Below are 10920 nucleotides of genomic sequence, written 5' to 3'. Positions count from 1 at the left end.
TGTGTTGGATGTAAATATAAACAGAATACAATGATTTGCAAATCCTTTTCAAGCCATATTCAGTTGAATATGCTACAAAGACAACATATTTGATGTTCAAACTCATAAACTTTATTTTTTGCAAATAATCATTACTTTAGAATTTGATGCCAGCAACACGTGACAAAGAAGTTGGGAAAGGTGGCAATAAATACTGATAAAGTTGAGGAATGCTCATCAAACACTTATTTGGAACATCCCACAGGTGTGCAGGCTAATTGGAACAGGTGGGTGCCATGATTGGCTATAAAAACAGCTTCCCAAAAATTCTCAGTCTTTCCCAAGAAAGGATGGGGCGAGGTACACCCCTTGGTCCACAACTGCGTGAGCAAATAGTCAAACCGTTTAAGAACAACCTTTCTCAAAGTGCAATTGCAAGAAATTTAGGGATTTCAACATCTACGCTCCATAATATCATCAAAAGGTTCAGAGAATCTGGAGAAATCACTCCACGTAAGCGGCATGGCCGGAAACCAACATTGAATGACCGTGACCTTCCATCACTGTATCAAAAACTGACTTTAATCTCTAAAGAATATCACCACATGGGCTCAGGAACACTTCATAAAACCACTGTCAGTAAATACAGTTGGTCGCTACATCTGTAAGTGCAAGTTAAAGCTCTACTATGCAAAGCGAAAGCCATTCATCAACAACATCCAGAAACGCCACCGGCTTCTTTGGGCCCGAGATCATCTAAGATGGACTGATGCAAAGTGGAAAAGTGTTCTGTGGTCTGACGAGTCCACATTTCAAATTGTTTTTGGAAATATTCGATATCGTGTCATCCGGACCAAAGGGGAAGTGACCCATTCAGACTGTTATCGACGCAAAGTTGAAAAGCCAGCATGTGTGATGGTATGGGGGTGTATTAGTGATTGTTGTAGGGTGAAAGTGTTCTAGGCAGCATGTGTGATGGTATGGGGGTGTATTAGTGATTGTTTGTAGGGTGAAAGTGAGTTCTAGGCAGCATGTGTGATGGTATGGGGGTGTATTAGTGCCCAAGGCATGGGTAACTTACACATCTGTGAAGGCACCATTAATGCTGAAAGGTACAAAAAGCTTTTGGAACAACATATGCTGCCATCTAAGCGCCGTCTTTTTCATGGACGCCCCTGCTTATTTCAGAAAGACAATGCCAAGCCACATTCAGCACGTGTTACAACAGCGTGGCTTTGTAAAAAAAACAGTGCGGGTACTTTCCTGGCCCTTGCAGTCCAGACCTGTCTCCCATGGAAAATGTGTGGGTGCATTATGAAGCATAAAATAGGACAGCGGAGACCCCGGACTGTTGAAGGACTGAAGCTCTACATAAAACAAGAATGGGAAAGAATTCCACTTTCAAAGCTTCAACAATTAGTTTCCTCAGTTCCCAAACATTTATTGAGTGTTGTTAAAAGAAAAGGTGATGTAACACAGTGGTGAACATACCCTTTCCCAACTACTTTGGCACATGTTGCAGCCATGAAATTCAAAGTTAATGATTGTTTGCAAAAAAAAAATAAAGTTTATGAGTTTGAACATCAAATATGTTGTCTTTGTAGCATATTCAACTGAATATGGCTTGAAAAGGATTTGCAAATCATTGTATTCTGTTTATATTTACATCCAACACAATTTCCCAACTCACATGGGAAACGGGGTTTGTATTACCCTCCCTGTGCTTGGAAGAGGGTGAGGGGTGTGGGTGCTATATTTAGCTGATATTTGTCACAAGTTCTTAAGCAAACTGATGATTAAGTGGACAGTTTAATTTATGGCACTGTTTGTCATAGTTTAATTTTTGTTACTATTTGCCACAGTTTGTAAGAGACAGAAGTGAATGTGAAGAGAAGAATGTGCAGCACACATGATCAACTTACACTGAGGCTTCTTTCACCAAGTGTTGGGAGTCTGGATCGACTAATAGAGTGGGGGGCCGGGGGGGGGGGGGGGGGGGGGGGGCAGCATCTGGTCACTGACGCAAGTCCTAAAAGCATGATTGGTTCCAGTCCAAGGCCACACTATCTGACGCTGCATTGTGTGAGTCTGCACTCTGCTTGCAGGACAAACTGTATCCACTTTCATCTGCCTTCTCTTATCAACACAAGCTAAGTTAAGTTAAGATAGCTTTAAGGTAGCATTGGGAGTAGGAAGATAAACAGTTGCTTCTGTATTGAAGCTACTATCATATATTTATGACTCTTGACACCAAAAGACTTCCAAAGTTTTGCGAACAGATATTTCCAATCTCACGGAGATTCCCCAGCCCCTCTGAGAGATAATGAGCGAGGCAGGCAGGTGGAGGTAGCAACCACAGATCTCTTCCCCACCAACAACACTGCCAATCCTGCAGACTTTGTGAAAGTCAACAACCTTTACTTTGGGGAAAGTTATGATTCATACAGAACCTTATATTTTTCAGCCCTAACACAAAGAAGATGAGCTATAAGATTTAGAAGCTGAGTGCTAAATATACATACAGTATTTCCTTGAATTGCCGCCGGGTATATAGTATGCGCCTGACTAGAATTACTGCGGGTCAAACTCATTTTGCAAAATAATTAGCGCATGCTTAGCATTACTGCCGGCTCAGGATTAACGGCGGGTGAAATATTATTTTTATTCGCGCATGTCTAGAATTTCCGCTGGGTCAAACTCGTCACGTCACGAGTGACACTTCACCTGTCATCATTTTCAAAATGAAGGAGGCTGATTTTAATCATTTGAATCGCATAAAGGGAAGAAGATTAAGAGCTATTCAGTAGGATTTAAGGTCCAAGCTATTGAATATGCTAAAAAGAACAGTAAGCAGCTATGTTTTATTAATATACCGTAGCTGCGTGTGTCAAATATGAGTCATTAAATGACTCCCGCCTCCTGGTGGTAGAGGGCGCTAGTGATCCTTCTTGCGACTACTCGGCTGCAGAAGAAGTGACAACAAGCAGCAAGAGTGAGCAGCCATCCTTTAGTTTTTCCTCTCGCTTGCCCTTTTAACATGGAGGATTACATATCTAAAATAAAACAGTTTTCTAAACTGGACTTCAAACAAAGCAGGAGGTAATAAAGGAAGATCTCCATCGAGACAGAGAGACTTTTAAGACTGAAGAAAGATAAGGAAGACTTCTATAAACAAGTTATTGATGCTTTTGATCAGAAGGAGCTGCGCATGGACTTCATTTATAAGTAAAGGTAAGACCATAATAACGTTTTTTTATATTAAATGTGCTTTTCATGATGTATCCTTACATCACACTCAAATTTTTAAGCGCAGGCCCTAAATTTACCGCATGCCTTTGGTAAGCGCCGGAGTGAGAAGAGGTTTTAAATTAATTAGCGCCCCGGCGGCAATTCAAGGAAATACGGTATTATTCATGTTGTAAATATAAATCTTTATATATCTAGAAAGGGTGATCCTAAAGAGGGAGGCATTTTTCTCAGGTGTCAAAAAGGTAACAAATACAAGAGTGTGTTTTTATTGATTGATTGATTGATACTTTTATAAGTAGATTGCACAGTACAGTACATATTCCCTACAATTGACCACTAAATGCTAACACCCCAATAAGTTTTTCAACTTGTTTAAGTCGGGGTCCACGTTCAGCAATTCATGGTGTGTGTGTGTGTGTGTGTGCGTGGTGTGTGTGTGTGTGTGTGTGTGTGTATGTGTGTGTGTGTGTGTGTGTGTGTGTGTGTGTGTGTGTGTGTGTGGTGTGTGTGTGTGTGTGTGTGTGTGTGTTGTGTGTGTGTGTGTGTGTGTGTGTGTGTGTGTGTGTGTGCGCCTCTCCTTCTGGACAGTGTAATGTGGGGGCACGGAAGTCCAAGAACCGGCAAGGAAACTGGCCTAATTCCGCCTAGCAACAAGTGTCTGCTTGGCAACCAAAGTCTTATAATGAATGTAATGGACCATTAGTTGTGAAATAATGCTCCTCCGTGTATGTTCAAATGTATTTCTACCATCACTGAGCTGTCTTAGTTTGAGTTAGGGATGTGAAAAAAGCAAAGTGTTGAGGGCTGACTGATGTGGAGAATCTTGTGTAAACCCTCTCGGAGCCAAGGGGAAGGGTGGAGAAAAGAGCATGCATGACTTTGGTTTTTTTTTGACACGCTTCCATTGTTTGTTTTCAAGAGCCTGAATATTAATTCTCTCTGGTTGAGAGCATTTATCCACATTGCACACCTGAAAGTGATTTTTCATTGGCGCCATTCCCGCATCCAAGTGCCCTGAGCCTCCCTTACCTGAAGAGCACACCTTTCCTGGACATCCGTGTAGCTTTCCCACTGTCATTAGTCAGCAGGCCGCAAACAGGAAGCCAGCGGTCAAGGTGCGGCGTGGAAACATCCGTCTGTTTTTGCAGCGTTCTTATCTGACGGATAGCAAAGTGTGTGAGATTGATAAGAGAGCTTGTGCTGCTTTCTGTTTCACTTCAGGAATGCAATTAGCGCATATTCCCTTTCTTCTGCTTGGCTAAATGTGATAAGACAACAAATATGTGGATGGGAATTTGAATTGCTGAGATATACTTCAAAACATTTTGAACTCCCATTTTCTATGGAATCCTCGATTCGATCATGAAAACGGAACTGATCATATTTTCCGGACTATAATTCGCACTTAAAATCCTTTTTTTCCTTCGAAACTCGACGGTGCGCCTAATGTAAGGAATGAGTTTGGTTGAGGTTACCCACCTCGAAGCAATCTTATTTGCTACATGGTGCAATGATAAGTGTGACCAGTAGATGGCAGTCACACATAAGAGATAAGATAGACTGCAATATGACTCAAGTAAACAACACCAACATTTTATATGTTCCATTGAGAATATAGAACATTACACACGGCGCTCAAAAACCTGTCAAAATGTTTTAGTATGACTTTGGTAAGCTATGAAGCCACACCGCTTGATGTATTGTACTGTGCTTCTACATAGGAGTATTATTATAGTGTGTGTAAAAGGTAAGACAATATTATGCAGAAGCAACTTTTTTTACCTTCTGATCTGTATTTGGGATCCGCATAAGTCCTGAAAATTTGTGCATGTCTGCCTTTGTAGTCCGTGCTGACACCGTAGTGGATAATCTTCTTTTTCTCTATCTTCTTGTTATGTGACATTCATCCCCCACTGTTGCCATTTCTAATATAAAGTAGTGTAAAGTTCTTACTTATATCTGTCAGTCAACTCACCATGAAAGCACTAAAACATTATTCACCCAAGGAACTTTACTTATTAGAGAGTTCCGGTCATGGGACACATTTCGGGTGTTGTTGTTTCCGGCTGAGGAGATGCTGCTCCGTCATTGATTGAAGTAAAGCGTGAATGGATTGTTATGGATTATGAATCCATTATGTGTTGAACTTTCACAGTATCATGTTAGACCCGCTCGACATCCATTGCTTTCCTCCTCTCCAAGGTTCTCATAGTCATCATTGTCACCGACGTCCCACTGGGTGTGAGTTTTCCTTGCCCTTATGTGGGCCTACCGAGGGTGTCGTAGTGGTTTGTGCAGCCCTTTGAGACACTAGTGATTTAGGGCTATATAAGTAAACATTGATTGATTGAATGTCATTAAAACAGTTAGCGCCATCTTTTGACACTTCTTCCACACCCGTCCTTGCACGCTACACCGCTACAACAAAGACGACGCTGTCCAAGTGGAGGCACGTAAATAAGGTGCACCCTGAAGAGACTGTCAGAAAGTGAGTTGAAGATGATGAGTAAAACATCATCTATGCAACATTTTGAGCAAAGAAGCAGCATTACATGTTATGTAGACCACGAGGAAGTCTTTTACGTTTAGAAAATAATTATAATAATAATGACTCCTTTAATGCGCTTTATAATCGATGCGCTTTATACAAACCCCGTTTCCATATGAGTTGGGAAATTGTGTTAGATGTAAATATAAACAGAATACAATGATTTGCAAATCCTTTTCAAGCCATATTCAGTTGAATATGCTACAAAGACAACATATTTGATGTTCAAACTCATAAACCTTTTTTTTTTTGCAAATAATAATTAACTTTGAATTTCATGGCTGCAACACGTGCCAAAGTAGTTAGGAAAGGGCATGTTCACCACTGTGTTACATCACCTTTTCTTTTAACAACACTCAATAAACGTTTGGGAACTGAGGAAACTAATTGTTGTAGCTTTGAAAGTGGAATTCTTTCCCATTCTTGTTTTATGTAGAGCTTCAGTCCTTCAACAGTCCGGGGTCTCAGCTGTCCTATTTTACGCTTCATAATGCGCCACACATTTTCCATGGGAGACAGGCCTGGACTGCAGGCGGGCCAGGAAAGTACCCGCACTCTTTTTTTACGAAGCCACGCTGTTGTAACACGTGCTGAATGAGGCTTGGCATTCTCTCGCTGAAATAAGCAGGGGCGGCCATGAAAAAGACGGCGCTTAAATGGCAGCATATGTTGTTCCAAAAGCTGTATGTACCTTTCAGCATTAATGGTGCCTTCACAGATGTGTAAGTTACCCATGCCTTGGGCACTAATGCACCCCCATACCATCACACATGCTGGCTTTTCCACTTTGCGTCGACAATAGTCTGGGTGGTTCGCTTCCCCTTTGGTCCGGATGACACGATGTCGAATATTTCCAAAAACAATTTGAAATGTGGACTCGTCAGACCACAGAACACTTTTCCACTTTGCATCAGTCCATCTTAGATGATCTCGGGCCCAAAGAAGCCGGTGGCGTTTCTGGATGTTGTTGATAAATGGCTTTCGCTTTGCATAGTAGAGCTTTAACTTGCACTTACAGATGTAGCGACCAACTGTATTTAGTGACAGTGGTTTTCTGAAGTGTTCCTGAGCCTGTGTGGTGATATCCTTTAGAGATTAAAGTCAGTTTTTGATACAGTGATGGAAGGTCACGGTCATTCAATGTTGGTTTCCGGCCATGCCGCTTACGTGGAGTGATTTCTCCAGATTCTCTGAACCTTTTGATGATATTATGGAGCGTAGATGTTGAAATCCCTAAATTTCTTGCAATGTCACTTTGAGAAAGGTTGTTCTTAAACTGTTTGACTATTTGCTCACGCAGTTGTGGACAAAGGGGTGTACCTCGCCCCATCCTTTCTTGTGAAAGACTGAGCATTTTTTGGGAAGCTGTTTTTATAGCCAATCATGGCACCCACCTGTTCCCAATTAGCCTGCACACCTGTGGGATGTTCCAAATAAGTCTTTGATGAGCATTCCTCAACTTTATCGGTATTTATTGCCACTTTTCCCAACTTCTTTGTCACGTGTTGCTGGCATCAAATTCTAAAGTTAATGATTATTTGCAAAACAAAATGTTTATGAGTTTGAACATGAAATATGTTGTCTTTGTAGCATATTCAACTGAATATGGCTTGAAAAGGATTTGCAAATCCTTGTATTCTGTTTATATTTACATCTAACACAATTTCCCAACTCATATGGAAACAGGGTTTGTACATGAAAAAGATGAAAAATAAAGCGTTCATCGGCACCTTTCAAGTGTCTCCTATGGTCTGAAAAACACGGTAAATGTGTGGAATTTTGCATGAGCAAAGAGACTGAAGAAAGGTTCATGTTCATCTTAACAAAAATGTTAACCTTTAGTCTTATTTCTCTGATGTTTTAAGGTTGAGTGCTTTGGTGAAAAGGTAACCCCTCCCCCTGCACATAATACTCCTCTCGGTCAATTGTTCCCTTTTTTTTTGTGCTCACATTTTCTGTGGAACGGCCAGCGTCTTGTTTAATGTCCTCCATAGTAACTCTTCTCTTCTGCAGCCTGTCAGCACGACGTCATCATCTCTGTGTGTGTGTGTGTGTGTGTGTGTGTGTGTGTGTGTGTGTGTGTGTGTGTGTGTGTGTGTGTGTGTGTGTGTGTGTGTGTGTGTGTGTGTGTGTGTGCACGTCAACTAACTCACGGCACATAATGCATCGCCAGGGAAATGTCACCCATTCTGTGCTGAATATACATTATTTACATTCAATTATTGTAAACAAATTAAAAATGAAGATGAACTATTGAAGCATGAACCTTCATGATGTTGTCACTTCCAGACAGATGAACATTTTGCCTGAATTCTGTATCCTCTTGAGCTTGAAGGGAACTACAAAGCCCAAAAGCAGTGAAGTTGTCACCTTGTGTGAAATGATTAATAACAAGAGAATACCACAAATCCTTTTGAACTGGGGAATAAGCGGTAGGAAATGGATGGATGGACTGCAAAGACAAGATATTTAACCTTCAAACTGGTAAACTGTGTTATTTTTTGCAGGTATTTGCTCATTTGGAATTTGAGGCCTGCAACATGTTTCAAAAAAGCTGGCACAAGTGGCAAAAAAATGAGAAAGTTGAGGGATGCTCATCAAAGACTTGAAATTGATAATAATAATGGATTAGATTTATATCGCGCTTTTCTATTGTTAGATACTCAAAGCGCTCACAGAGAAGTAGGAACTCACCATTCATTCACACCTGGTGGTGGTAAGCTACATCTGTAGCCACAGCTGCCCTGGGGTAGACTGACGGAAGCGTGGCTGCCAGTTTGCGCCTACGGCCCCTCCGACCACCACCTATCATTTTAGTATTCAGTCAAAAGCTGGACTCCAGGGAGGGGGTCCATACTTAGGCCAAGGGGGAAAAACCTCATAGCCATAGCACACATACACAAGCTACATAGAATCAACCAAACTTGCAACAGAGGGGAGGGAGTGGGAGCTATGGAGGCCGGCTGCTGCTGTATAAGCGCTCCTCATGTCGCTGCTAAGAGTAGTTCCCTGGAGGTAGCACTTACATTAACAACATTGCTAGCACTCGCTCAATATTCAGGTCAGGAGATGGAAATGGAGTATTGTTGGCGTTTATTTGAGAAGGCGTTTCGGGCGGAATAGATTCCTCCATCACTGCATTGCCAGCCACATCCTTCTTGCCGAACATTACTAAGCAGAATTTATGATATATTTATACATATCAATGTCTTCTTGTCTCCCATAGATTCCCCCAAAATGTGTGGGACTAAGATGTAGTACTTTGTCCTGTTCCACTGCAGAGAAGACACTTCCAGCCAACAAACCTCCCTCTCTTTTTCTTTCACTCCCCTCCAGTTGGACTTTGACTTGCAGGAGGCGGGGGAGCCACAAGAGGAGAGAGCGAGGAGGAAGGAACCACAGAGGAACTCTTGTTGGAGGCCAGCCTGTTCCATGTTGTTTGTCACGCTCTTGGCGGGGCTTCTACTCGCTGCCGCAGGTAGGCATGCCTTCTACTCTACTGCATATATATATATATATATATATACTCCACTCTATTTATACTCTACTATATATACTCCACTCTATGTACTGTACTCTACTCTACTGCATATATATATATATATATATATATATATACTCCACTCTATTTATACTCTACTCTATATACTCCACTCTGTATACTCCACTCTATATACTCTACTCTACTCTACTGTACCTCAGGGGTCAGCAACCTTTTTAAAACCAAGAGCTTCTTCTTGGGTACTGATTAATGAGAAGGGCTACCAGTTTGATACACACTTAAAAAAAATTGCCAGAAATAGGCAATTTGCGCAATTTACCTTTAATAAATAAATCTATATATATATATATAAAAAAAATGGGTATTTCTGTCTGTCGTTCCGTCATAAATTGTTTTCCTTTTACAGAAGGTTTTTTGTAAAGAATAAATGATGAAAAAAAAACACTTAATTGAACGGTTTAAAAGAGGAGAAAACAGGGAAAAAATGAAAATGTAATTTTGAAACTTAGTTCATCTTCAATTTCGAGTCTTTAAAATTCAAAATTCAACTGAAAAAAAGAAGAGAAAAACTAACTAATTTGAATCTTTTTGAAAAAATTTAAAAAATAATTTATGGAACATCCTTAGTCATTTTTCCTGATTAAGATTAATTTTAGAATTTTGATGACATGTTTTAAATAGGTTAAAATCCAATCTGCACTTTGTTAGAATATATAACAAATTGGACCAAGCTATATTTCTAACAAAGACAAATCATTATTTCTTCTACATTTTCCAGAACAAAAATTTTAAAAGAAATTCAAAAGACTTTGAAATAAGATTTAAATTTGATCCTAAAGATTTTCTACAAAATACAGAATACATTTTTTGAATTTTAAGCATAATAAGTTTGAAAAAATATTTCACAAATATTCTTCGTCAAAAAAACAGAAGCTAAAATGAAGAATTAAATTCATAGGTATTTATTATTCTTTACAATAAAAATGAAATACTTGAACATTAATTTAAATTGTCAGGAAAGAAGAGGAAGGAATTTAAAAGGTAAAAAGGTATATGTGTTTAAAAATCCGAAAATCATTTTTTAGGTTTTATTTTTTCTCTAAAATTGTCTTTCTGAAAGTTATAAGAAACAAAGTAAAAAAATAAATGCATTTATTTAAACAAGTGAAGTCTTTAAAATATTTTCTTGGATTTTGAAAACTTATATTTGAGTTTTGTCTCTCTTAGAATTAAAAATGTCGAGCAAAGTGAGACCAGCTTGCTAGTAAATAAATACAATTTAAAAAATAGAGGCAGCTCACTGGTAAGTGCTGCTATTTGAGCTATTTTTAGAACAGGCCAGCGGGCGACTCATCTGGTCCTTACGGGCGACCTGGTGTTGGTGACCCCTGCTCTACTCTATATCTTCTACTGTACTGTACTGTACTGTACTGTACTGTACTGTACTCTACTGTACTGGTGGGCAAACCGTGGGGCTTAAGAACCACATTTTGTTTTTGTAGACGAGGCATAACATCAGCATTGTGTATATTTAATATGGTGTCTTCCAAAAGGTGATATTTCAAGGGGGAATAGTGAATACTATTGTGTGTACAAGTCAACTTATACACACGTACAAAAGCAGTGAAGTTGTCACCTTGTG

General features: G+C 39.9%; 1 protein-coding gene across 3 annotated transcripts in view; it reads left to right on the top strand.

Annotated features, from left to right (window-relative positions):
- Positions 1-9058: 9058 nt before the first annotated feature.
- LOC133555770 (hemicentin-1-like) overlaps positions 9059-10920 on the top strand; it is a 66982-nt gene continuing 65120 nt past the window's right edge. For all 3 annotated transcript variants that reach the window (XM_061905116.1, XM_061905115.1, XM_061905114.1), the window contains exon 1: positions 9059-9254. In XM_061905116.1, the coding sequence (XP_061761100.1) occupies positions 9209-9254 (46 nt within the window). In that variant the 5' untranslated portion in view covers positions 9059-9208. The remainder of the gene's footprint in view (positions 9255-10920) is intronic.

The sequence above is a fragment of the Nerophis ophidion genome, linkage group LG07, assembly GCF_033978795.1.
Source record: "Nerophis ophidion isolate RoL-2023_Sa linkage group LG07, RoL_Noph_v1.0, whole genome shotgun sequence".
Classification (NCBI taxonomy): domain Eukaryota; kingdom Metazoa; phylum Chordata; class Actinopteri; order Syngnathiformes; family Syngnathidae; genus Nerophis; species Nerophis ophidion.
This window is presented reverse-complemented; position numbering and strand designations above follow the sequence as displayed.